At 36.7% G+C, this 27,951-nt stretch overlaps 1 protein-coding gene across 5 annotated transcripts in view; it reads right to left on the bottom strand.

The window, feature by feature from the left end:
• The window catches only part of ndrg4 (NDRG family member 4), an 89,497-nt gene that overhangs the window by 4,226 nt on the left and 57,320 nt on the right, over window positions 1-27,951 (bottom strand). For 2 of the 5 annotated variants that reach the window (XM_047384875.1, XM_047384848.1), the window contains 13 exons: window positions 17,540-17,645; window positions 11,046-11,166; window positions 10,009-10,071; window positions 9,589-9,649; window positions 8,998-9,084; window positions 8,819-8,875; window positions 7,456-7,559; window positions 7,291-7,347; window positions 6,901-6,952; window positions 2,668-2,715; window positions 1,865-1,900; window positions 1,682-1,733; window positions 1,499-1,537 (listed from right to left, as the gene is read on the bottom strand). In XM_047384875.1, the coding sequence (XP_047240831.1) occupies window positions 1,499-1,537; window positions 1,682-1,733; window positions 1,865-1,900; window positions 2,668-2,715; window positions 6,901-6,952; window positions 7,291-7,347; window positions 7,456-7,559; window positions 8,819-8,875; window positions 8,998-9,084; window positions 9,589-9,649; window positions 10,009-10,071; window positions 11,046-11,166; window positions 17,540-17,645 (883 nt within the window). Of the gene's footprint in view, window positions 1-1,498; window positions 1,538-1,681; window positions 1,734-1,864; window positions 1,901-2,667; window positions 2,716-6,900; window positions 6,953-7,290; window positions 7,348-7,455; window positions 7,560-8,818; window positions 8,876-8,997; window positions 9,085-9,588; window positions 9,650-10,008; window positions 10,072-11,045; window positions 11,167-17,539; window positions 17,646-21,252; window positions 21,499-27,951 lie in introns of those variants that run through there. The other 3 variants (XM_047384855.1, XM_047384865.1, XM_047384841.1) reach the window with 3 other exon arrangements.

Genomic DNA, 27,951 nt, shown 5'->3' with positions numbered 1-27,951 from the left:
TATCTGAGCAGTTGTTCATTACAGTGACATGAATTTACTTTTTTAAATATTTTATCAATGTTTCCTTTCCATAAATGTAACTGGGTTTATCATGAAAATTTGATGTTACAGGCATTTTAAGGAAACACTGGTTCCTTGTGGGACATCAGAGAAAAATCAAGAGAAATGAGGCAAGATCTCATAAAGAGTATTATGGACTTCCACCAGTCTGCTTCATCTTAGGATAAGATTTCCAGATTTCTGAAAGTGTCATGTTCATCTGTCCAAACAATGATACTCAAGTATAAACAGCATGAAAATGTCTAGTCATCAAACTGTTCAGGAAGGAGATGGGCTCTTTGTGAAATGTTTTGGTGCTAAATGTAAGTTTCAAGCCAAGAACAAAAGCAAAAGACCTTGTGAAGATGCTGGCTAAAGCTCGTAAGAGAGTTTCATTACCCACAGTGAAGCAAGTCCTGTACCAACATGAACTAATTCTAAAAACGTACTGGCTTCTGTGGAGTCTTGCTAAAGGAGGGACTGGTGCACTTAAAAAAACATGGCATTCTGTAGAAAATATTGAAGCAACATCTTAAAATACCAACTAGGAAAGCTTGGGCATGAGTGGGTCTCAAATGAACAAATCATACTGCTAAATTAGGTTTGAAGTGGCTAAAGGACAACAAAGTCAATGTTCTGAGGTGACCCAAAGCTCTGGTCTAAGTACCACAGAACATTTTTCAGCGGATCTGAAATGATGCTTGCAAGCAAGGCAGCCTACAATAGTGACTCAGTTACACCCATTCTGTCAGGAGAAATTGACTCAAATTTCAGCAAACTATAATAAAGCAGCTTGAGGAAGGACAACCAAAACATTTGACCCAAGTCATGAGGTTTAAAGGCAGTTCTACCAAATTCTAAAGAAATGTATCTAAACTTCTGAATTTGAAGAAAGCAAAAATCGTTTCTCCCATTTTTCTGGCATTTAGCAAAGAAAGAAATTTTGTATTCCTAAATCAACCAAACAGTAGGAGAAGTGAAGTCTGATTTAATATCAGACAACAACAAAAAAGGCTGTGTGTTTTTATATGTTGTATGTAAGTATCTGGTTTCAAATGTATATGCAAAAATAACACTTGAATATCTCAACTCTCAGTGGGACCCATTTTGCATACACTTTAACTGGATTGTATTTTCACTTGAAGACATTCTCCTTCATTGTGAAATTAATTTGAATGCTTTTGCTCAAAGCTAGCATAATGCCATGCAAAGAGCATAATCGGGGATGCAATGAAGTAGGAATGGGGGAAGAGGGAGTGAGGACAGTATATTTTTCCACTGAAGGAAAAATTTGGTCTGATTAAAAAAAAAAAAAAAAGTGAAACAGAAAATCACAGCCCAACAGATATTATAATATTCATAACCCAAGAGATGAACAAAACAAATGAAAATAAGTTTGAAAATGCCATTGGAGAGGGCAGCAGTAAGAGGTCAGAGCTGAATGGGAAGGAGGAAGTACCTGGCCCTCCACTTAACCTCCGATCCTTCACATAAGCGACTGAAAGAACGGGGCAAGGAAGACAGAGGGCAAGATTAACAATTCATGTCCCTCTGCATGAAACATTTTTTCACAAGACATAATAAAAATATTACTTCAAGTCACTTTTACTGACCAAATTTGGTTAAAGTTGAGGATACTTACTGTAGCCCATTCCCTGGAGGAAATACTTGAAGGCTTCAGTCAGCTTTCCTGGCTGAAAGACAGTGCATCAGTTTTATTCACTCAGACTTTAAATGTCTTTATTGTCTATCTGGATATTTTCAAAAAACATGTGTTTTTTTTTTTTTTTTTGGAGGGCAGTCTTGAAATTGCATGTGATGTTACCTGTGTGAGCTGTGGAAGTCCACCAGAGTCAGCCATCTACCATAAGATGAAAATTAGAAGAAATTAGAATTAAAGCTGATGGATTAAAACATTTTAGTCCCTAACTTTTGTGCATCGGATTAGCAAAAGCAGCATGCCTCAGTTTTTATGTAGAATTTTAAAAGAATTTCCCAGGTCTAAAATGTAGACCACATTTTATTTCTTTATTCTTATTGCAGTTAAACTGCATCTTTATGCAGATGACACCATACTTGATTCATTTGACTCTATTTGAAGGCAGACTTTTGATAAGGTTCATTCTGGCCTTAAGCTGCTGCAGGCATTACTGTACATCTTAAGGTGGGTTCTTTGTGCTAATAAAACCAAATTAATATTTTCCTAATATCACTCCCGTATCTCTTAACACTGGCATATTTTTGTCCCTTCTAATCCCTTCGTCGTGTATTTGTGTCCCTTCTAAATCTCTGTTACTCCTTATCTTTCTGTAATCATCCAGCAAGGCCATCACAATGTCTCTTGTCTTTCCGTTTTTTTTCAGTTTCATTTTGGTCATTTGGTCCCTGTTTAAGTTGCATTAAAATTGGACAAAATCTTTTTGTTTATTTGATTTTCTTTTTTCTCTTTGCTTAAATTTGCCTTTAAACAATCATATAGTATTGTACTTGGGATGGTATGTGAGATGCATTAACATTTTGTCTGCTCTGAAGAAGTAGTCCATATTGTATCGGTTACTAGAGGTGAGAATCTGTTCTTTTAATTGTTTTCATGCAGCAGCCTTAAGTGCAATCAAGATGAAAAGTTACCTTTAGGAATGTGGTGTTGGTTGGGTCCAGCTTGGAGTTGCACTCAACCTAAAAGACAAAGTTAAATAGGACATTTAGACTTAAAGTAAGCTTAAACTGTTATATGAAGTTGTAGTTAGACAAAACTGGGCCCCTTAATCTTTGTAAACCAGTGAGTGAAAGGGTTTAAAACACAGTAATTTAAGCACTATTAGTCCTGAAGAATTTTAAGCTCTTATCAAATAACAGATAAAAGAACCAGAAAACCCATAAAGTAAATTAAATCTCTTTGATTCACTGTTCAACATCTAGAGCTCCTCCAGAGTTTGACAACAAGCTTTCTAGTGAAATTGAAAAGATGTCAGCACATTAAAAGGATTTGAGCAACTTCACTCTGGGACATAATTACTGTTAGGAGTCTTTAAATGATTAAAAAACTGTAATGAAATGCAATGAATTTGGAGGTAATAAATCTACCCCAATTAAAATATTGGGGCTGCAGCCTTTCGGAATCAAAATTTTATTTTGGCTGAAATCTGATTATTTTGCGTAGTGTTTCACTGTGTAATAGTAATGCAAATGCCATCAGTTAGGCAGTCTACGACCCCTAATTGACCAACATGTGCAGAAGAAGACATGATATCCTGCAGCACGCTGTGCTCACGGGATGCTCCACATGTCAGCATGCCAACAACAATGTGACCAGCTCCATCAATGGTGTCTGCTGTAATGTTAATTAAAACGGTGTTGGCAAGACTTAGTTTAAAGGAGATTGACTCTAATAGGGGGAAACAGCATTTCCATGTGATTGCTTTAATGCACATGTAAGTAGTATTGTTCTGCAAAGAGTGTGTATAAAGAGATGCAGTTGAAACCTGCAAATCTGAACGTCGTGAGCGTGCAATTATAAAATAAATCAGCACAAAATCAGCTATGCTTGCTTCAGCCATTGTTCACATTTGATCTTGCTGATCCCAAATCTTTCTGCATAAAATAGTGAGTCTGTCACATGCAAAGACAGAAAAGTCAGATGAAATGCAATATGACCATGCAGACTGAGGTTGCTTTGATAAACATCACATACCACAAGTGGCCTGTGTCTAATTTGAAAGAAAGAAATTGATTTGTGCTGTTTAAAGGGCCACAAAAATGATATAGGCTTAAAGAAATGTCTAGTAGAATTGTTTTTGAATATGAACCACAATAACATTTTAAAAGGGTTGACATTATTTTGAGCTGGTGGCTTCGGTCCAGACTCTACCCTTACTGGCAGTTTGCTAGACTCTTTGATTAAAACATATGTTAAACCAAATTAAATTAGTTTTGACAAGACATGTTATTTAAATAAAACAGTTCTGTACGTTTTCCTTAGACCTTTGTAGGATCTCAGCAACAGGTCCCCTGTATTTAGAAGTATGGTTGGATCTCTCTGCTGTGAGTCTTACAGATATATTTATGTAATAAAATTGGCATCTGCGGAGTTTGGAAGCCAGATTTACGTCCAGAAAGTTTATATTCTGAGTCATTCCTAAATGTTTTTAGTTAAAACAATGTCTTTTAAATGGATTTATAGGGAATGTTAATGTTAATAAATCTTAAATGACAGGTAATGAAATATAGGTTTTCCATGAAGAAGATCTCGTTACACAATGTAAAAGTTACTCACTTTACCTGAAAAAAAAAAAACAACAGCTAAAATATGAAGATGTATGGTACCTGAAGTTTATGTAAAGAGTCAGTATTTTCATATTTGAATAGTGGTCATTAACCCAGTTCCAGCCCAGAGACAAACTTTTTGTAAATGTTGGAAATAGCATGCTTTTTAGATGACTATGTGTTCTGAGTGACCCAGATGCTGCAGTATGCTGCAGAGATGAGTCAGTCCAACCACTGGCGGCTCAGCCGCTGTGTTCACACACATAAATTAGACAGATGTGCACCAATTCACATAATTTAGCACTGCTCATACACCAACACACAAAGTGAACATCATGCACATGACAGCCCTTTCACTCTGTGGTGTTTATTCATCTGTTGCAGTAAAAGTGCTAAATGGCACGGTTACTGCAACACATGAATAAACACGATAAACAAGGTAAAAATGCACCAGAAAAATGCAGGTCAGGCCACAGGGCAGAAACAAAACAAACTGTGATAAAAATGTGATTATTAGAAAAATGAATTAACTTCTATTCAACCTTTCTTCTTGTACGATCACTTGGCAAATTGTGAACCATAAGTCAGGCAAGATGCAGCATCCCCTGCCTCTCAAATTAGGAAATATTAAATATTAAGCTCAACCTCCATCTGTCAGAGTCAATAAAACAACTTCTGTTTGCATCCTTCCTCTTCCTCACTTTCTTTTTCTTTATCTTTGCTCTACTTTCTTTTCTGTCTGAGGGTTTTATAATAACATCCCTCCTTTCTCTCATCAACTGCCTACATCCAAGAGAAGAAGGGTTTGATTTAAATCTGGGCATGCTGCAGATTAACTGGTCTAAAAGGGCGTGCATATCTGGGCCACTTCAAACCAGGAAACCCCAGAGACACAGCAAGGCCATCTGTCCACTGAAGAACACACACACACCCACACACACACACACACAGATATCTGCACACCTATGGTATCGCAGACATGCATCATGCTCATAAAGAGACACAGATGGACAGCGTTCCTGGAGGGGCAGGGGGGTTATGGAGTAAGAGAACCACGTCTCTGCTGGCTGACCTGTTTCTGTTTACCTGAATGAGGACAAACAGCTGATGACTGAATTAACATGCCAAGAACAAAACACTGAACAGAGCAGGGAGGGACGAAGGAGGGGAGGGTGTTTTCTGCGTAGAGCTTTGGTTAGATTATTATTCGTTTACTCGAAATCATTTCGACAGGCTCTGCTAAATAAGGAAGGTTACTGACAAAACAGCACAATTTATACAAAACAATCTCCTTTATTAAACTCATTAATCCTGCTGCAACTTTTGAAACTTTAAACTGGGAATGTCCAAAGTGTGGAGTGCGGGCCATTCCCAGCCCTCAGAATGATTTTGTGGGGCCAGCCTCTACAATTAAAAAATTATTTCGACCATGGGCTGAAGAGGTTAATGCAGTTGGACACTTTTTGCAAATTTTAAGGGATAATGTTTGTACAATTTCATTTTTATAATGTGGTAAAGAAAAGCTCCACATATTATGTTTGAATTAGAGTACAACACAAGTTTTCTGTCTTTAATGAACCACATTCATTATTTTTGTTTGGTAAAAAGGATTACGAGCTTTACTGACTTTTGTGTAACCATTCAGAAAAGCTGACTTTGCATAGCAAGTCTTTTTGAAAAAAAGATTGAATCATTTATAAAGTAAAATGGGGCTTTTTTAGGGTGATATCCCCTTAACAAAGTCCCGTTTTACTTTATAAATGGTAATTTACGTACAATTTAATCACCTTTACTAATGTACCTTCAAACCGAAGTTTTAGTGACTGTTGGGTATACACTTTCAGTGCTTTCACCCATCTGTGTATTTTTCTCAGGTGGGAATCAAATTGGGAGCAAACAAAATTGTCACTTCATGTGTGCACCACTAGGCCAAGCAGAACCCTTTTAGTGACTGTTCTCGAAGAAAAGACATTACCCAGGAACAGACTATGAAGTACTTTCAAGAATATAAAACAAAATCATAACAGACCCAACAAATCAAAGGAATCAAAAGCTTTTCTTTTAGTAAGATAAACATTTGCAAGCTTTTTTTTTTTTTTTTTGGACCCTATTGTTTGGATAACACTGATTTTAGCCATTTCCCTTTTTGTCTTTAATTTTCTTTCACAAAATTGTGGTTTATTTAGGGAACCAAAAGCAACCTCAAGAGCAGAAGTGGTAGAGGATAAACTAACTGAAACAAAGGTCATGCTCTTGCAGACAATTAAAGGAACAAAGCATATATGAAACTCATATATGATAACTCATGGCAATACTAAATTGAAAACAATGACAACCAAAAGATAAGACAATGAAACCAGTTAATATTTATACTGAGGAGTATGGTGTAATTGGACCAGCTCTGAGAAGATGAGCAAATGGCAGAATTAACTGAAGTTTATAATACATTATTATATAATACAGGATTTTCAATTTGACCAAAGAAATTACAGAAATCTTGTCAATTTTCATTCTCTTTTACCCCAGTTCATATAATGTCTCATCTTGTTAGCTGAATGTATTGTTATACATTACACATGAAGAATGATGTGAACTCACCACTCCCTCTTCAGCAGGGGCGTTGTCTCCCACAACCAGCATCACTGGACACCTGCAGAAAACCCATCAGTATTTAAGACAATCTTTCCATTTCTGTTGGATTTATTGGTTATACTTGCACACTTTAACCTCGAAGTCTTCAGCAATAATTTTAAACCAAGGAACCAAATTCTTTTTTTTTTTTTTTATTCATGGAAAGTGATTTCACAATTATTATGAAACTATGAAAGCAACTATGACTGTTTTTTTTTTACATTTTTACCATATACTGTAACGCAGCCAGTAAATACCACATGTAAGCAGGTGGAGCCAACCAAAGGAGGAAAAATATTTTTACAATGTTAAACCATATATGAGGTTGCACTGTAAATACATTTCCGAAAAACTCACTTCAAGGTCTTAGCATTAATCGCTGTTCCACCGCGGTTCATCTCCAGGTCCCTCCGACTGACATAAGCAAAAAACAATAAAAACAACAGTGTGAGTTTAACCTTCTCTGTCAGGTTCAGGTTGTGTCTTCCAAAGTGAAACAGGATTGTTTGTTTGCTCCTTCACCTGTTGTACATGTTCCAGAAGAGCTGGAGGTTGTGGTGGTTGATGGAGTTGGTTATCTGTTGTCGGTAGCTCTGAACAAGTTCTGTGTTGCTCACCATTTCCTCCTTTATACACACATATACACAAAGCACAAATGACTAATGTGAACTATAAGTTGACGGGTGAAAATAATTTAGAACTTTAGAAATGAAAACTGGTTCAATTAAAAAGTAATTTACTGTGTTTGGTTTGATCGTTTGAACATTTAAATATATCAGTATTTTCATTTATGTATGATAAGGTTAGGTATAATTAAAAATAGGAATAATTTAAGCATAATGCATCAAAAATAAGTCAGTCACAGAGCTTCAAAAATACGTGTAATTTAATAATCTTATCTTTTGGGTCTTACTTCATTCCACGTGTTGACCGAAAACTAAACATCTGTGTGAACACAACTTCCCACTATGTCATAACACTCTCAAAAGAACAAAAATGGATGCAAAAATGTCCTTCGCTCACTTGGCTCCTCTTATTTACTTAAGTTTACTGTTTACTGACATTAGAAGATAACTATTTGAAGATAAAGGTAGTTGTTGACAATGTTCTGAAAAGGATTATTGTTACTTAAAACACAAGATATTCTGGTGTGCTAACAGTTAGTCACAAATTGCTAACATTTAATGAAGGAGGTAGATTCTGGCCGAAGATGAGACAATGTGTCCTAACTGGCTAAAACAAATTATTATTAACTATTCCTATTCATCTTTAGCAGTTAACAGCTAACAATTAATAACAGCAGTTTAATGCTGAGAGGCCATAAAGGATAAAATTACCTGAAAGGCAGTAAATTATGATTTAGACCTATTCTAAAGGCCAATACATAATCCACAAGGACAGAGAAGTTTGTTATTTTACACGAGGTAACATGAACATGAACAAAGTTCTTTCTGGCAAAGTGTCTTATTGTTATTGCAGCAGAACTGGTCCCACCCATTGCAGCTGTTGTATATAATAGTCGCATACAATGCAACAAAGAAGTTCTGCCTAGATGATGTGTTAAAAGCAAGGTGCAAAAACAAGAACAGTTTTGCAAGAACAATTTTGTTCTTGCAGCCCTGGAAGAGAGAACAAATTTATCTGTTCTTGCAGACTATGACTTCAACTTTATTTCTGTTTATTAGCACAACAAACAGGACTGACAAATAAAAAAAACAAAACAAAACAAAAAAACATGGTTGTGGTCAGATTGTCTAAAATAAATAAAATATTAAAGCATTATCCAACATAGTTTTGGTTTAAACCCAATTTTTTTACATTCCATAATCTAAAAATAGTTTTGAAAAAAATGCATGAATGAGGTGAAATAAATCTCTGATCTTACCTGGCTGAAAAGATGTGGCAGCACAGTGTCTGGGATAGTGCTGGTCAGACCTGACAGCTAAGCACACAACAACAAAACACGTCTTACATTTACTGGTAATTACCTAACTGAAAACTCACATCTGACTTTATGAAGATCTGAAAAAAATAACATTTATGAATACAATCAAAAAGAGGCACCTTGGATGCAGCCCAATCAATCCATCCCTTGCCGTTCGGGTCGATGTTGAGCAGAACCAAACCCTCCACCATATCAGGGAACATCAGCTGAGAGAAGGAGATACAGGGTATGTTTCTGCTTTAATGGTAAGCAAGCTAATCATAAACAATGCCCAAAACAGCTCATTAATTAATTCCATTGTATTAATGTGAAATTAGGTTTTAGTAAACATTTGGTTATTGTATTTTTTTTTTTTATTGGAAAATCTGTGACTATAATTAGACTACAGTGGAGTCCTGTTAAATGTTTTCCATTTATTTTATTTGATTGTCCCAAAATAACTGCAGTGGTTGTTATAAAGCGCTGCTACAGGAAATTAGGTTGAGTCAAGCACATCTTCTGTCTCAAAAAATATAATCTAAATTATTTTGTAAATTGCTATGCGCTTACATAAATAAAATAGAGCAATGCTTGGAATGTGCCCGGAGATGAGAAATTATTTGACATAAACTAGAAAATGTTGCAGCACAAAGTGTTTAGTACTTAAAGGCTGACAAAGAAGCTGATCATTCCTCAAGAAGTATTGAATCAAGCTTGAGAGTTGAACTCACTGCGAACTTGGCCAATATATAAGCTCCAGCTCCAACTCCAATCCCGACAGTGCTTTTGAATCTGAATAAGAACATAAATCAATTACAAGCAGTCTTCCCTCAGTAGGTGTTTATAAACCAACTCTACAAGTATTAAGCAAATGTACATCTCGGCTGTATCAGATATTAAATAAAAAAAACTTACTTGCGAAAGCAATCTTTACCTAATGGTTGTTTTGTTTAATATTTTATAAATTGTGTTGTTAAATATATTTATAAAGCCTTTCCAGAAGCTCACAGAAGCACAAACTGGTTTTTCAGGATCATTTGATATTTTTTCCAACAAATTTGTGTTACATAATTGCTGGCTGGAATATAAACACATACATATATGTATCAGTCATGTATCAGTTAAGCACTTTCAATGCAAAGAACACTAACCCAAAATGCTGCACAACAGTGGGCAGCATCCCAGCCAGCTGGTCCATAGTGGGATACTGGTACCTGTGGAGGAGAGTTACATAGTTTGTCTTTTATAATTTAAATAACTGATCTAAGAGGCAATGAATGACTCACTCAGACCATAAAATAATCCATCTTTTACAGGTGTCTGTCATTCTTGCCTTTCTTTTAAAATCATAGAGAACCAACTCCACCAGGGTAATTTTAAATTGAATGTAATACTAATAGTTAATAAAAAAGTTAATAAATGTCAATATACTTATATGTGCATATGTAAAGACAACGTAGGTGTTTCAAATATTAAATAATTGAATCTTTTTGAATGTTGAAACTATCATAATATATCAATGACTACAAAGTTCTAATTTTCTGAAGGTTTTATTTTCTACAGCTATTTATTTAACAATGTATGTGTTCATTGGTATAAAATTTGGGCTGTGAATCTTTATTTGTATTTATACGTGAATCCTAATGTTTTTATTGCATTAGTAGCCTTTTTCATCAGTAGCTAGACAGGAAACAGGGCAGAGAGAAAAGAGCAAGACATGAGACAAATGACCCAGGAGCCTAGGAAATTGAACTGGGGACAACTGCATTGAGGATTGTAGCCTCTGCATATGTGCACCTGCTCTTCCACTGAGCCACGGGACACCAATCCTAATGTTTAGGTTGCATTTAAGTGCAGCAGTTCATCATGAAACTATAATAACTGTGTAATCTAAAAATGCAAGAAATCACTATGATGCTTGAAAGGTTTTGAAACAAAAGTATATGATTCAAGTAGTAGGTGCTGTAAAAGAGATGTAAAATAATTGAAGAAAAATACTTAAGAACTTATTTTAGAAAGGATATTTAAATTAAAAAGTCAGATGATTAGGTTTCTTTGGAAACCTAATCATGCCCAGCTTAAGTACAGGCCTAAACACTTGATAATTAAAGCATTCGATAATAAACATGTCTCCATTCATAAGTGACATTTGGTTTTTTTTTTGTAAAAGAAAAAAAGTGTTTTATACCCTTGTGGGAACTGTGAAGCTCCAACGTGTTGTCCTGGGGCATCAACATGACAAATCACAAAGTGCTTGGTGATCTCCTGCATGTCCTCGTTATTGAAGAAGGGGTTGAAGCACATCTTATCTAGAGGAGGAAACAGAAGGAGAGCAATAAACACAGGAAGTAAGGAGCGAAGATGGAGGGATGGGAGCAGAGAAATAATAAATATGCAACACACTGCAGGAGGTTTCTTGAAGGTGGCCATCTGCACAGTTGATTCTGTGCCAGTCAGGATAGCAAAGACTCCCGATGCATCTGACATGAAGCTTATTGTCATCTAACCGAGATTGGATTTATTAATGAAGTTGGTGTATGATGTACTTTTAAATAGACCAGATATTGAATCTTTCACACCCTGGTCAGGATAATGTCATGTGCATTGATAAACAAAACAAAACATGATTTTAAATGGTTGGAAGCACCTCTGTTAAAAAAAGAAAAAAAAACAACAAGTTTGCTTTTGCCGTTTATTTTTTCTGTTTAGTACAGATGAGAATCTTGTAAGTTTGTCCTACCAATATACTGGTAATTGTTTCATTTAAAAGTTGCATTGTGATTTAGCTGACTTTCAAAAAAAGGCAATATTCTAGTTTAGCATTTTCCTAAACTACAGGTCCTTCTCAAAATATTAGCATATTGTGATAAAGTTCATTATTTTCCATAATGTCATGATGAAAATTTAACATTCATATATTTTAGATTCATTGCACACTAACTGAAATATTTCAGGTCTTTTATTGTCTTAATACGGATGATTTTGGCATACAGCTCATGAAAACCCAAAATTCCTATCTCACAAAATTAGCATATTATTAAAAGGGTCTCTAAACGAGCTATGAACCTAATCATCTAAATCAACGAGTTAACTCTAAACACCTGCAAAAGATTCCTGAGGCCTTTAAAACTCCCAGCCTGGTTCATCACTCAAAACCCCAATCATGGGTAAGACTGCCGACCTGACTGCTGTCCAGAAGGCCACTATTGACACCCTCAAGCAAGAGGGTAAGACACAGAAAGAAATTTCTGAACGAATAGGCTGTTCCCAGAGTGCTGTATCAAGGCACCTCAGTGGGAAGTCTGTGGGAAGGAAAAAGTGTGGCAGAAAACGCTGCACAACGAGAAGAGGTGACCGGACCCTGTGGAAGATTGTGGAGAAGGGCCGATTCCAGACCTTGGGGGACCTGCGGAAGCAGTGGACTGAGTCTGGAGTAGAAACATCCAGAGCCACCGTGCACAGGCGTGTAGAGGAAATGGGCTACAGGTGCTGCATTCCCCAGGTCAAGCCACTTTTGAACCAGAAACAGCGGCAGAAGCACCTGACCTGGGCTACAGAGAAGCAGAACTGGACTGTTGCTCAGTGGTCCAAAGTACTTTTTTCGGATGAAAGCAAATTCTGCATGTCATTCAGAAATCAAGGTGCCAGAGTCTGGAGGAAGACTGGGGAGAAGGAAATGCCAAAATGCCAGAAGTCCAGTGTCAAGTACCCACAGTCAGTGATGGTCTGGGGTGCCGTGTCAGCTGCTGGTGTTGGTCCACTGTGTTTTATCAAGGGCAGGGTCAATGCAGCTAGCTATCAGGAGATTTTGGAGCACTTCATGCTTCCATCTGCTGAAAAGCTTTATGGAGATGAAGATTTCATTTTTCAGCACGACCTGGCACCTGCTCACAGTGCCAAAACCACTGGTAAATGGTTTACTGACCATGGTATCACTGTGCTCAATTGGCCTGCCAACTCTCCTGACCTGAACCCCATAGAGAATCTGTGGGATATTGTGAAGAGAACGTTGAGAGACTCAAGACCCAACACTCTGGATGAGCTAAAGGCCGCTATCGAAGCATCCTGGGCCTCCATAAGACCTCAGCAGTGCCACAGGCTGATTGCCTCCATGCCACGCCGCATTGAAGCAGTCATTTCTGCAAAAGGATTCCCGATCAAGTATTGAGTGCATAACTGTACATGATTATTTGAAGGTTGATGTTTTTTGTATTAAAAACACTTTTCTTTTATTGGTCGGATAAAATATGCTAATTTTGTGAGATAGGAATTTTGGGTTTTCATGAGCTGTATGACAAAATCATCCGTATTAAGACAATAAAAGACCTGAAATATTTCAGTTAGTGTGCAATGAATCTAAAATTTATGAATGTTAAATTTTCATCATGACATTATGGAAAATAATGAACTTTATCACAATATGCTAATATTTTGAGAAGGACCTGTATTGGTTTTTGAGCCTTACTTGAGAGTCAAAGCCAAAGAGCTTTGGAGACAAAAAAAAAAATGCAAATTTGAAATAAAAATAGTTTTGGAATTTAGTAAAAATGTAGTTCCTAATAATTTGGACCCAATAAAAGAAAATGAATTGTGTCTTTAGGCTGTTTGGAAACAAGTTATATACATACAGTATTTTCCTTCATCACCATCAGGGAGAGTAACTGACTTTGATAGCATCACTAGTTAAATTACTAAGAGTTCTAAGATGATTATTCAGATTAAGAAGAGAAATAACAAGTATAAAGTCAAATAAAAAGTGTTAACCATTTGTTACATTTGAAAATAAGGTTCCATATATCCACTTTTTTATAATTAAGGGGAGGGATGCTAACCTTATCTACAACAAATTCCTAATGTTTTACATTTTCTCTAATGTTTTACATTTTAGTGTGTCTGAAATATTTAATCTAGTTCAACAGATCCATAGCTTTGATTTCATATATTTAAAAGTTTCAAACACATCCCTATCTTACACGTAGTACAAAGGTGCTAGTAGCTAAAGGTAAATGCTAATATTTTCCTTAATCAGGTATTTTTTATCAAAATGTCAGAAAAATATTTAGCTTAAACTCATTATTAGAGCCATTGGATTTTGTTTTGCATATAGCTTCTCAAATGTATAACTTCTGTGTAATTGTAGATAACAGCAGCAATAATGCAGTTACAGCTAGCTTTAGCTAAAGGTAAACGCTACCTTGTCATATTTTCTAATCAAATTACTTTTTATTACAGTGTCTCAGAAAATATTTCTAGCTTAGACTCAATATTAGTGCATTTAGTTCTATTTGCTTTGCAAATGTATAACTTTAAACACATTCAGGCCTAGTTAAAAGCAGTAAAACTACCCTGAACTAACATTATTATAAATTCAAATTTATAGTTATGTCACTGAATATAGTTTTATCGAAACCAAAGAGGAGAAATGTGTAACATTTCATGGTTTTCATAAAATATTTTCATAATTTCTTTTGTTTTCTTAAAGTCAAGGAGTTTGTCAAATAAGAATGCTTAAAATGGATTGGATCAGTATTTCCAAAGCATTTTAGTTCCTGATCTTCAGCAAAACAATATCAAATTTGCAACCCAAACTCTTTGTAGTTATACAAAACATTAAAAAACATTACAAATACTAAAATAGAACAAGAGACTGCCAATAGTTAATACTGTGGTAATAACTGCAAAACAAATTGATACTTGCAAGAATTGTTTAACGTATCCAGATTTTTTAAAGACCTCCTTACTTGGTGTTTTCAAAGGTTGCTGACCCTTATTTTGGTAACTGTCAGAGTACATCACTGTTAGGATTTAAAACTGTTTGTAGTTTGTGATGCCCAGATAAATCTATTTGTTGTGAAAATGACTAAGGATTAGTTTAAAATGTAGGGCCCTATTTCCTGAAGCGCAGTGGAAAAACTTGGAACACTAAACTCTGGAATAGTTTTATCTATAGTGTCAGCGCTTCCTCTGCCCTCTTCCCACTGGCACTGCAGTTGTCCTACTTTCAGCCCGTGTGTGTCCGAATCTGTGAAACCACGCAGCAACAATGTTTCCTCCTTGGGGCTCTGACAGAGCGGTTTTAATTAAACGGACCAATTAACATGACAACTGGGTTAGAGCAGGAAAAAGGGTGGGTGTTCAGCCAGTTACAAAAGCAGTGGTTCTGTTTTGCAGGCTCATAAAAATGTGGCTGTTAAGTGAACATCATTGACTTGAGAATTTTCCCATCACGAACATGCTGAACCATCAATGCACGTTTGGTGTTTGCACTCCCACTGACTCTATGGCCTACTTTCTCGTTTTGTACTTTCTTTATCTCACTCTCTGCATAAGGCTGCAGTCGCTTGTCTTCATCCTGGGTTTCCTCTGCAGTCGAATTTAATACTTTAGTTTCATCATCAGCAACAACTCCTGCTGTACGATGACCTCTGCTTCCTTACTTCTAATCTCTTTCTATTCATCTCATTTTCTACGGGGGGCCCCCCCCCCCCCCCCCCCACACACACACACACTCCTTTTTTCATGCTCTCTCCACTACAGTCTTCCTCATCAGGCTTCTGGCAGATCATCATGTCATCTGCTAATTAAGACTTATTTTAATGGAAGAATGAACTTCCACCAGATTTCAGTCATGTCTTACAGTATTTTTTAGTGCACTTTCCACTGTCCCGTGCAATAGTGTGCTGCAGTAAATAACAAGCTGCTCTGCTGCAGTGTATTTCTTTATTTTTGCTCTGATAGCATATTAACTTGTCATTTATTTGCAGTTTGCTATTAATACATTAGTTTTTAAGATTTATTATTAGATCTCTTTCTAACAGATGAGAAGAAGCAGGACCAGAAGAAATAGCAGCAGACCAGATAACAATAACAACCTGATATCTGCAGTCATTCCAGCAGTCGATTATGCACTCAACCCCCCACAACCATCCTTATCCCACCTCCACCCATCGAGGCAGTGCCGCATTGCTGCTTGTTGGCTCCACCCACCTCTCTCTGCAGGATATGGATGTTTTTCTGACCTACATTTCATCGACGCCTCTTTCATCACCTCTTTACTATTTTTGTCTATACATTTTACACAGCCACTGCTCAGAGACAATTTCTGTCTCATATTGTTTCTCATGTGTCTTAATGAAAGAGCAATCGTGATGTATTGCATGCTGGCATGTAAGGCACTCAGTGACTTTGAACTTTGACATAAATGTGTTGACAGCTCAACACAGAGCTTGAGGTGATCTTTGTGCAGCGAGCAATCCCTGATATCTATATTAGGATTTTTAAATCGTGTTTTTGTCCTCTTTGAAGATAAATTAATATCTCATTTACTGGATGAATTGAATAAGTAGGTTTGTCTTCATTTATTTATTTGTGGTTTTCTATCTATTATTTAGCTCAGGCTGACATCTGACCAGTGTGGTAATCCTATTTTTCTACAATTTTAAAGCCTACTAAGCTGTATACGCTTAGCTGGGTTTAAAGTTAGATTTTTAGAGTTTTTTTAGAGGTTAGGTTCTTAGCTGCTTAGTTTCTCTGTTCCTCTGGATTGAAATGAGCGTAGTAATTAATTCATTTGACTATCTGTAATTTTTATATTTTATTTTTAAAAGAAGGCAGCATTGATGTGGTATTTTAAAGATTTCTAACTCTAATTGACTCTAACAACATAATTCGTTTTAAAATTTGTTTTGGGCTTCATAACTTTGCAGAACTTGTGTATACACAGAATTGAAGAAAAATGAAATGATACGGTACGATATGATAATACTTTAGTGTCAGAGCATGTCTGAAATGTATTTTGCATCCTAGATTAGATAGGTTAAGAGATTTCTTTATTTTGTGGCCCAAATGAAGCATGTTTTATTGCAGTGATGTTCCTTTTACTATAGACGTCTGTTTTATATTTTTTATATTAATATGAACAAAAAGATTTGTTCTTTTATTATTAATCCACAAAGATACATATTTGCACATTTAAATGATATTTCCTATACATAGCGAGTCGTGTATCATGTATCTAGGATGAATTATCTTAATCAAGGAGCCCAGCCCAGGCCTTTCTCTCTGCCCAGCCATGTAGAACGTTTACATGCTTTCAACGAACTAAGTTTTTAAAGATTTCACTTCATGGGGATTACATTTCTACTTCCTCAAAAAGGCACTGTCCTGATGGTTCCACTTCGATCCCATGAAGGTATGTTGACTGCGCATGTTTGTCTCCCTGACAGGACTCTCGTGATGGCTGTGTGTTTGTTTGCCTAGCAACGTTTCCTGTCTGTCTGTCTGTCTGTCTGTCTGTCTGTCTGTCTGTCTGTCTGTTTGTTTTTCTTACCTGGAGAGGGCAGATCCTTCCTGTTCTATGCAGATTGACTCTATATTTGTTATGTAAAGCTATATTTTTATTATCCTTCATATCCGTATATGACATCTTGGTAAATCACATAACATTATTAATGAGGTACAGTCATACCCAGAGAAATGCAAGAAATGTTTTTTTATTGTGTTATTAATTTTAAAACTTCTTCCTCATTTTTGTTATTGTGACTTCAGCTTCATAAGGTGTTGCGTATTACACAGGAAGGGCAGGTTGTCTTATTGAAACATGACAAAGAAGGCCAATTATCGCCTCTGAGAAGTGCAGAAACAGTAACATCTGGCAGCACTTATTTCCGTTTAAATACTCACGGTTCAGTCCCACGTCATGGTAGGTGAGGATCGCAGGCTTGTTTCCCTTGGGGGCCCCTCGAATCACCACATGGATCATCCCATAAGGGGTCTCCACATCATGTTCCTGTGAAACGTGCAAAAACACAAACTCACTTGGTGGCTCACTCAACAGACACATGAATCCTCTGAAACTAAACAGATTCTCTGTAATCCATCTCAAGTGGCATAAATGAACCAGGCCTTCACTAAATTTACTTCTGTGCTAATAAGAACCAACTCAGGCCCATTAATCTTTGTTATTTATTATTGGAGCAGCATTGTTCCAAGCAATTATGCATGGCAGCCATTTTTATATGTCATGTTTTTAATAATTAAAGAGCAAACGGCTTCAAAGGTAATACTAGATAACATAATTAAAGAGAATTAAAAAGGCATCACCAAATCAAAGTGTTGTAAAATCAATTAAACTGCAGATTTATCTGCAATGCACTGGAAATAATGGTGCTCATTTCACCCTTTCATCGTTTTATACCTTTTGTGGTTTTCTTTCATATCTGACTTTTTCAAGTACAGAGGGTAATCTTTCACTGCTAACCCTGCATGATTTCATACCCATCAGCCTGAGCATTTTGTACATACCTTGGCAACCAGTGGTTTAAAGTTATTTCCAACAATCTACTCTTCTACTAAATGTTTTTATATGACTCTGATAAATAATTACCAGCAGAAGGTTAGAAGTTATTTTGGTATCATCAGGGGTCTGAATCTGTCATATTGCAATAAAATATATTGGTCCACACTGGGATTACAATCTAAATAAATGGAAATAGGGTGTAATACAAAGGTTTCAGAAAAATAATATGCAATAAGGTTAAGATATATGTAAGATTTTTATTTTAATAATTCAGGAAAAGTAACTGAACAAAAATAGTAATACACAGTACCATTTCCAGTAGAAAATTTGTAAATATAAGTATGTAGGCATGAAAATGGCAACACTAGGGTGTGAAACCAGGGTACAAACTGGCAAACAAAGGGGCAAACTAACCCAGAGTTAACTAGAATAGAAATATACTTGATTCTGAAATGAGTCACACATAAACTATGACAACGACAAAAACAAATATGGTATGCTCAAAATTGACCATCTAAATGTTATAGTACAGTTGACTTTACAGCAAATATGACATCACTTTATTCAGGGCCTGCTAAGAACATTTATGTTCAGTTTAAACTAGAGACAGACAAGACAACAGTTGGCAACCAGAACCAGACAGTTATTAGTTTGACTGACTCTGACATGTGATGGGCCAGTCAGAAACTTTTCTGATTAGCACACATACCGAAGTGTTACCAGGCACATTCCTCCTTTAAATTCACGTTTTTACTGAGGGATAAAGAATCATAGTTAGCTAATTTTAGGATCAGTGAAGGGTTTAAAATGAAGTCAGAGGAAGCACAAAAGCTAGAAGAATCCAGAAGAAGCCTCTAAAAAGAACCTACTTTCAACAGAGGTCTGCTGTTTACTCAAGCTAGCACTAAAACAAGGAGTGAGAGTTGCTTATAGACATGAAGTGAGACTTTTATTCTTTTGAGCTTTCAACCTCTATTAGTCTTGAAAGATTTTGAAATGTTGGCAACATTTTGTAAATCTCATAATAAGGGTAACGGTTTCAAACTCCAGTCCTCAGGGGCCTTGCAACTTTTTGATTTGTATCTGCATCTGAAAATGTCAAATTCACCATTCCATCTTTGTTTTTAAATAAAAGTAAAACCCTTCCTCTCTCTCACACACATACACACACACACAGTGTGACATCACCTATGCCACTTTAAATGATTTGTGGCGAGGGTTGGAAAAAGTTGTTTTTATGCAGTTAATTTTAGTTCTGACAGAGAAACCTAAAATTCTGATGATTAAATCAAAAACCAGAAATTGGAAATCGGCCACAAAAAAGTAATTGTCGCATCTTTAATTCAATGCTGCATTATTTAATTTTGATTGCATGCTCAGTGTTCCTCTACATTATCTCGTCTTTTACAGACATGCAAACTAACCTTTTTTTAGTCTAGGCATAACAACAACAACAACAAAAAACAACAACTTAAGGTCTGACTTGCAGATTTCCAGTTTACTGATTGTGTTTTTTCAAGACAAAAAAGAGAAATACTTTTCTGTAGGTTCATTATCAGAGGTAGCAGTTCTAATCTAAGACTAAACTAATTCCAAGATTATTCACATTTATGCATCAAAACATATGTCCTTAACCTTTGTCTAATGCTTATTAAATTAAAAAACCTGCATCAAATAACATGTTTTTGATGCATTTAGTAAATGTAAGAAAAAAAACACTCAGATATTTTAGTATTTGAACTCTAGATTACGGATTGGACCTAATCATGTTAAAATCTCTGGCCAATTGACTGACGTATCTCTCTTTTTTAAAATCATTTTTAAACAATAGGAACATTTATACAACCGAAAATTAATTATTTCTAGCTTTGTTCTGCAGCCCTGTGATCAGATGCAAGTATTCCAATGTGTTAAATTAATACGTCTGCAAATCTCCAATACAAAATTAATAACAGATTCTGTTGAAAAATACGCGAAGCAATTTAGTGAATAGGTGTCAGCCTTTCATCATTTTTAAATAGAATGTTTAAATAGAGGTCTGTGAAACCGAAACAGCTGCAGCAAAAAGAGGCTGAAGTCGCTACATCAGCTGAGCCATGAATCAAAACACCTCATGTTACGATCCACATTTTGTCTGCTGGTCACAGCAAAGCAAACTCAAAATGGAGGTATGAGGCAGTGTAACTGCACACACACACACTCACACAGCAGGGATCACTATAACTGGATTAATGCTTTACGCTGCACTGAAACCTCTCTGATGATGCTGCAGCAGCCTCGCCTCCACTGAAGCAAACAGACCCTAAAATACACTCTGACACCCCATTATTATTGTTCTCGTCTCTGCATGTTTTCACACCCTGAACTGAAAATACTTGTTCAATCTGCTTCTGTCAATATCCTTGAGTGGAACAGTACAAATATTCATGGCACAGCTATTTAAATCTCTCACAGCATAACAAAAAAGGCAACACACAGACAAAAGCTAAGCACCAGACTTTTCTATAATCCCCTCTATAAGCAGAGTCATGCAGGAAACAGTTATGTGTTAATCCAAACTGATTATCTCGCCATTAGTTCAGCTTTAACATCGGTGTTATCCAGAGTCAGCATTCTAATTTAAGGTTTGTTTCCAGTCTGCCTTAGTGTTTGCTTCAACACACAAGCACTTTATGACATATACTTGAACACAGAAAAAATGTACTTGACCTGATAGCATTTAGTTTTTGCAATAGCGCCATGTTTGCAAATTCCTCTCATTTTTACTTAGGACGAGCCTGAGATGAGCAGAAGAAACAGGAGGGAGGCATGCAGTCAACATTTTCTTGTCTTTACCTAGATTTTAAAAAAATGCAAATTTTTTCCTCTAATTTATTGCTGAGGTTGAGCTTCACAATGTTTACATGCAAATACGTTTGTGTGCTTATGTGTGTCAGTGGGCCAATTTCAGCTAGAGCATCATTTGGCACCTTTGCTGCAGAATAAAACCGACCCCACACCATTACACATAGTGTAAGTTTTAACATCAAACAGAGGCAACAACTAAGAGCAAAAAAAAAACCATTATTATGTTATTTTGTTTGCACTCATCACTCACCCCGTCCCAACACTCAGGCATGGTTGCAGTGTGTTAACTGATGGCTGCAGGAAGGCAGATGAGCGGCCAGACCTCTCCTGTTTTACGGGACTAGGTCCTGGTGAGCACTCGCTGGAGGATGCAGAGCTGGATAGTGATGGTGCAGAGCGCCGCAGAGTCTTTGTCTGATCTGCTCTGCAGCCAAACCCATGCTCTTATTCTGGGAGCTGCCGCCCCTCCTACTTCCTTCCTTTTCCTCCCACATCCCTCATCCTGCCTCGCAATCTACATGCAGCAGAGGTAGGGGAGCATGAGCAGCATCTTGGTCATAGGCTGAGAGAGCTGTCCCCCCACTCTCTTATTGGTTAACTAGTTATCAGAGGCTCTGTCATCAGCATCACAGTGCTGATGCGATGTTTGCCTGCCTCCCTCTGCAACCTTGTTTTGCTTGTGACTTTTGATAAATAAATTAGGTAAAATATCTTCATACTGAATATCAGGGTTTCTTGTTATACAGTTAATTACAGACTGTACTAAATTATGTATGCAATGCAAATGTAGACAGAAAATATGATGCATGTTTTGTTAACCTTTTTTTTAAAAGAAGCACAGCTGTTATCACAGAATGGGATGTGAAAAAAAATGAATGCAGTCATTTTATTGCAAAGTGTTCCACTTTATAGACACCATGACAAATTCTGCTGAATCATTTCAAAACATTGCCCCTTTAATGCAACATACAGTATATCCTGTGCATTAAAGGAAAAACAAATATATTTTTGGAAACCATATGAAAAGATTTGTTTAATAACCTTTTTGCAGAAGCATGTAAACCCTTTAACTAATTAAATTTCAGCATTCAGAAATCTATGGTCAGAATCCCACTTCTTGAACTGGAAATATTTGCAGAATATAGTTTCCTAAAACTCTCCAGATCTGTCAGATCACATATCTTGGCCACAACTCTCTTGATACAGCAGATTATCTGTCAAATCAGATCTGGACTCAACAAAACTTCTTTTGTGGATTTTGATGTATGCTAGTACTCACTGTGATGCTGGATAGCATCGTTTAGATCAGACAACTAAACTAAATGTTGTTTTTATACTTCCCCATAACAGATAACATCCTCCCATAACATATAACCTTGTTTTTCAGTGAAGTTGTAAAGAATTTGTCTCATTAAAAGTTGAACGTTTTGAAATAATCTATTATGGTTCTTTTTTTAAATTATAAAAGCCTGGAATTTTAAGCTAGGCAAAACCCTGAAATAATTTGAATCTGTATCTACCATGTATTACAGAAATATTGTCTAAACCTTCATTTCAAATGCAGCTGTTTTCGACCACATTTCAACAAAGTGCTCTCTTCTACATAATTTGCTCAAGCTACAGTGTACTTTAACGTCTCAGTGAATGACGGAGCTCCTTGCTCATCTCTAAGGCTCTAAGGGTCCCCTACGGAGAAGCTAATTTCAGCAACTTGTATCTGTAATATTGTCATGATAGCATCATGATCCGTATCTCATGGCCAAAGGTGAGGGTTGGAAAGCAGACAGACTGATAAATCTAGGGCCTTGCTATTGGCTCAGCTCTTTCTTCCCCACAACAGACTAGTAAAGCACCCACATTACTGCAAATGATGCCCCAATAGGTCAATCAATGTCCCACTCCATCCTCCCGTCACTCAGGAACAAAACACCAAAATACTTTAACTCTTCCACCTGAGGCTAAGGTTGACTCTCATTAGGGTACAGCCTACCTTTCTCTGGTTGAAAACCACTGTCTCAGTTTTAGAGAAGCCAACTCTGATCACAACAGCTCTCCCCTTCAGATGTGAACAGCTGTAGTGCATACTGTAGTTCATGGCATGAAAATGCCAGCAGAACAACACACAAAAAGCAACCATTAGACTCTTAGGTTTTCAAACCAGACAGCCTTGAAATCTTGTCCATGATCTCCACAAACAGGATCGGAGACTATGGGCAGAACTGGGTCCAACCTGTACTGGGTACAAAATTTTGGGCCAAGTATGCAAACACAGCTCTTACCAGATCACATTACCCTTATAGTCAACCCAGGTACTCCAGACTTCCACTGCACCTACCACAAACTACTTCTGAATACATAGACATAAACCTTCTCCAGATCTATAAACACTGTGGAAAATAAGGGTTAGGGTTAAAACTAAACTCACACTCAGCAGTTCGGTGAAGACAAAGATCTGCTCCACTTTTCCAGCACCAGAGGAAAAGCCACACTGCTTCTCCTTGATCCAAGGTTTGACAGTTGGTGCCTCCTCTCCAACATACTGGACTAAGCTTTCCCAAAGTGGCTGAGAAGATCCCTCAATAGTTGGAACACTGTCTGATCCCCTTGGCTAAAAACCGGGACGACATTCCTGATCTGCCAATCCTAGTCCTCTATGCAACATTGGAGACGCATTTTAACCATAGCAGCACCAAATGTCCAGAGCCTGTCATCTTGGGATGAGTATTTTCCACCCCTGCTGCTTAGGGTGGACCTTAGTAACATAGTAACTTCTGCCCCTCTCCACTGGCTCGTTTTATCCTGTAACATGGTGCAACCATTTAATGCAAGACTGAAAGCTTCAACCACCAGCAGTGAGTGTTTCATTCAAAATATAATCCTAAACATTTTCCATACATCTGTAGTGGTTTGATATTGATGTGACCTTGACTCTCCCATCTATAGATGTGGGGGGTACATTGACCCTGCTGTGAAACAATACAGAGCTCATGACACTGTATAACGCTCACAGACACCAAATCAACATTTCACAGTTAAAGCAACATACACGAAGGTGGAGAACCAGAAGCCTACGTGCACATCAACAGAGCAGCAATGGTGTGCTGACTGAAGAGCCTCCCTCTCTCTGCTCTGCACTGACATTCATCCACAAGCCCTTTGTCCTACCTCTAAAACTCTTTCCTCTTTTCCCTTCCATCTTTCACTTTTTTCATCCCATCCATCCCCCTTCTTCCTGCTGACAGATCGCCTTTGAGACCTTTTCCTTCCTCTGTCATTGACTTTGTGCCCCTTTTCTTTCTCACGCAGGAGATTAACTCTTCCCCTGCTACTCTGCATCTCCCCGTCAGCTTTAAACATACAATCTGTGTGGCTTAGCATTAATAAACCCTAACCCAGCGAGCAACGACGTGAACAAATCCAGCTTAAATGTTTTTCATTTCATCTTTTGGAGGGATTTCTCAATTATCAAATGTGTTAATTTAATGCAAAACACAACACACTGTCACACCTATAATTTTTCTGCAGTTTTCTCCTGATCCACTTGCAGGTGTAATGCACTATACTTAGAAATTTATTAAACTCACTCTTTGGGTAAAAACAAAGAAAAATTTAATCTTTGAGTAATTTAATCTGGATCTCTAGAAAATTCTTCTAATTTACATTAATTGCTTTGTGTATTATGTTCCTGTGCATTCCTTCTTACAGAGTTATAGCGCCACAGTTATGAATTTGATCAGTGTTGCTGGGGAATGGTGAGTTACAGCTGCTTGAGGCTCACATTAGACTGTTAACATCTGTAGCTCCTTGTGTTGCAAAGCAGTTTCAAATTACTCAGGATTTCTTTTTACTTTTCTCCCAAAGAGTCAGGGATGCTTTTAATTTATTAAAGTGGTATTAATATGAATGTTTTTAGGTTTTCTAAAGGTCCTGTAAGGTTTTTCATTCAACTCTGCCTGCTTTTTTAAAACTGGTTCTGTCCAATTCTTATACCTGATCATGACAGCAGATTGTTCAGTGTGTGCTTTACAAATATGATAAAGTTGAGGGAAGAAACAGTCACACCTAAAAAAAGACAAACTGAAAGTCCTGTCTTAAGGAAACAATTAAAAACAAATACAGCAAGGAGCTGGCGCAGGATCTAAGAAATGCAAAACTGTGAAGCAGCCATTCCCAGATTACTGATGTGGACCAAGTCATTAAGTCCAGACCCAGTCCACACCTTATTTTTAGGGCGCACTCAACCAAATCTCAGCCAACAGCCATGTGGGAGGTACCTGAGCACAGAGCACCATCTTTCTATAACACTGGTAATTAATAATTGCAACATTCAAACCCTTAGTTTAAAAAGCAGGAGAACATCTCTTTCTGGAAGTTTTGTTCACACATGATTTATTGGAACCACAGAGTAAACAGGCTTTGAACCAAATTATCGACGAGTCATATCAAAACAAAAAGGAGTGCAGGAATCTAGCATTAACCTACGGTTTCTGCAAACTCTTTCCTGTGCAAATTTCAGACCGAGATGTGCGTTTACTAAGGATGTTTGTAAGTCCTATGTGCCAAGCCAAATATCAGTCACTGTCGAAAAAAAAGCAACAACATATCCTGGCGAAACATTTTTAGGGGTTGACTTAGGGAGAACAATGTTACAAAACAGTTATAAAACATGTAGGCAACTTTTTTGATTTTACCAAAATACAAAGAAAACTGACAAGTGGATTTTAAAGAATAAAAAGAAAATGGACAGAATTTGGGAAAAAAATAAAATTGAAAAAATGAGTATAAAAAATTAATTTGTGTTCTGACTGTCTCTGGGTATCTGCAAGTATTGCATTAGTTCTTTTGATGATAGTATCCTGAACCTTCAATTTGAATTCAGTTAATTTTTTTTATTTATTCTTGCTTGGAAATGTAATTTGTATTTGTTTGGCAGTTTTCATAGATGACATCACAGAAACTGGGAAACAAATGTTTGTTTTTCACATGCTGGAAATGAAGTTCCAATTTAAAATACATTTTTTACTAAGTTGGCACAACACTGGTTATCTTTGAGTCTATAGCAACCATTTTATGAATTTTCTCAGTTCTTAAACAAATGAACATAACTAGATGTTACCTGCAGTTTACCACCGCACTGTTAAAAATAAAGTACACACTAGATCATTTCTTGGGTTCTGTGATATCTAGTTTTCATGAGGTCCTAACTGCTTTAAATCTTACATCAAGCATAAGATTCTATTATGTAATCATTTTTACTTAAATGAAATACACCCTTAATTGGCACAAGTTGTGTCTTCCCAAAAGAGATAATTAAGACATGAGATCAGACACAAAAACAACTAGATGGACAATTCTCAAAGATTTTAGACTATTTCAGAATTATAACAATTTATCACATCCATATCAATACAGTTTAGGGCATCAGGCCAGAAATGAACCCAGATGCCTTACACATTAATTTATGTTTTCATTAAACCACTTTATATGTTTATATATGGGTCAATGAGTCCTGACATTTAATATCTAATAAGTAGCTATTAATGGCTTAAAGTCCTCAGTAATCTAATAGACTCATTAGTGGCAGCTGATGAATCCAAAGGCTTTGAGGCTCTAATCAGGCTAACACACACACACATATACACACACACACATATACACACACACACACATAAATTCACGCACCTTAATCATTCATAGAATGAATGCAGAAGTTCAAGCACCCCAAAGATTGCCGTGGATATCAAGTAATTACTAGATAATTTACAGAACTCTGTCTAGTATAAAGTTCTTTGAACTGTCTTGTTGCTGAAATGATACAAATAAACTTGCCTTGCCTTACTTGCCTTAACTGGGCCAAGGAACTTTCCTTCGTTAGGCCAAAGCTTGCACATATAGTGTTAGATGTCCTTTCAGCCAAAGACGTCTCACTGAATTTGTCTGTCTACTTTCTTGTAGATATTATACACCATCTTTTATGTCTTGTTAATAAAGAAATAAGGAACTCCTCCTTGGCTGCTGAATGGAGCATGGATGAAAAATTAATTCATATTTATGGAAACAGCTGGTCATGATTCACCTGTGTTTGAGTTTTGAGTTTCTTGTCTGTTTCTCTGCACTTCATGTTTATGTTCTCTATTATTTCAGTTCCTTCCTGGTAGATTAGGTTGTCCATTTGTCCAAGTGTTTGGATATTTATGTTACTTCCCTTGATTTCTCAGTGTTCCCATTTATCTGTGTCAACTAGCCTCCCTCCTTCAGTTGCTCTACATTTTCCATGCCACCAGCTGCTCAACATCTCATCTGATGAGCCCTTTTAGTTCATTGGTTGTTTCCCACACCACCTCTGTAATTTATACTTTTTATTGCTCCCCACTGGATCCTTCTGTTGACAACCTGCTCATGCTCACGTCTGTGGTCTAGATTTCCTTGCTTACCTGTGTCACCCATAGGTTCTCCAGTTCTACTTTCTTATTAGTTCTACTTACGTTTTTACTCTTGTCAAACTACATACATTGAACACAAAAAAGGGATTGGAAAATAATGCCGCATACAACAAAATATGCACCTGTAAGAAAACTTAAGAATGATTGCAAGATGCAACAAGTCTGTGTCACATTCCAACACCAGCCTTCCAATGCTAAGAGGTTTTTTTGATTCATTCATTCCCTACAATGTTTGCAAAGATAATAATCATCCTTAAAGGACTGCAGTTTGATGTGCACACATGTTTTTTTGTTTGCTTTATCTATTTGTTTCTTCATGTCAATGTAAAGAAGTTAATGTTTCCTAAAAAACATCAAATATAAACTTAAATGGAAAGTATATGCCATTCTTTTTCAAATATGGTACATAAGGTGCATGTTTTAATAAGTTCATACGAACTTGTTTTGTTACAGTTCCTGTCTTTGCCTGCCTTAACAGTTGATATTCTGTCCCTCAGGTGAAGTGG

Source organism: Girardinichthys multiradiatus, chromosome 2 (genome assembly GCF_021462225.1).
Source record: "Girardinichthys multiradiatus isolate DD_20200921_A chromosome 2, DD_fGirMul_XY1, whole genome shotgun sequence".
NCBI lineage: Eukaryota > Metazoa > Chordata > Actinopteri > Cyprinodontiformes > Goodeidae > Girardinichthys > Girardinichthys multiradiatus.
Note: the sequence above shows the minus strand (reverse complement) of the source record. Positions and strands in the feature narration are given on the sequence as shown.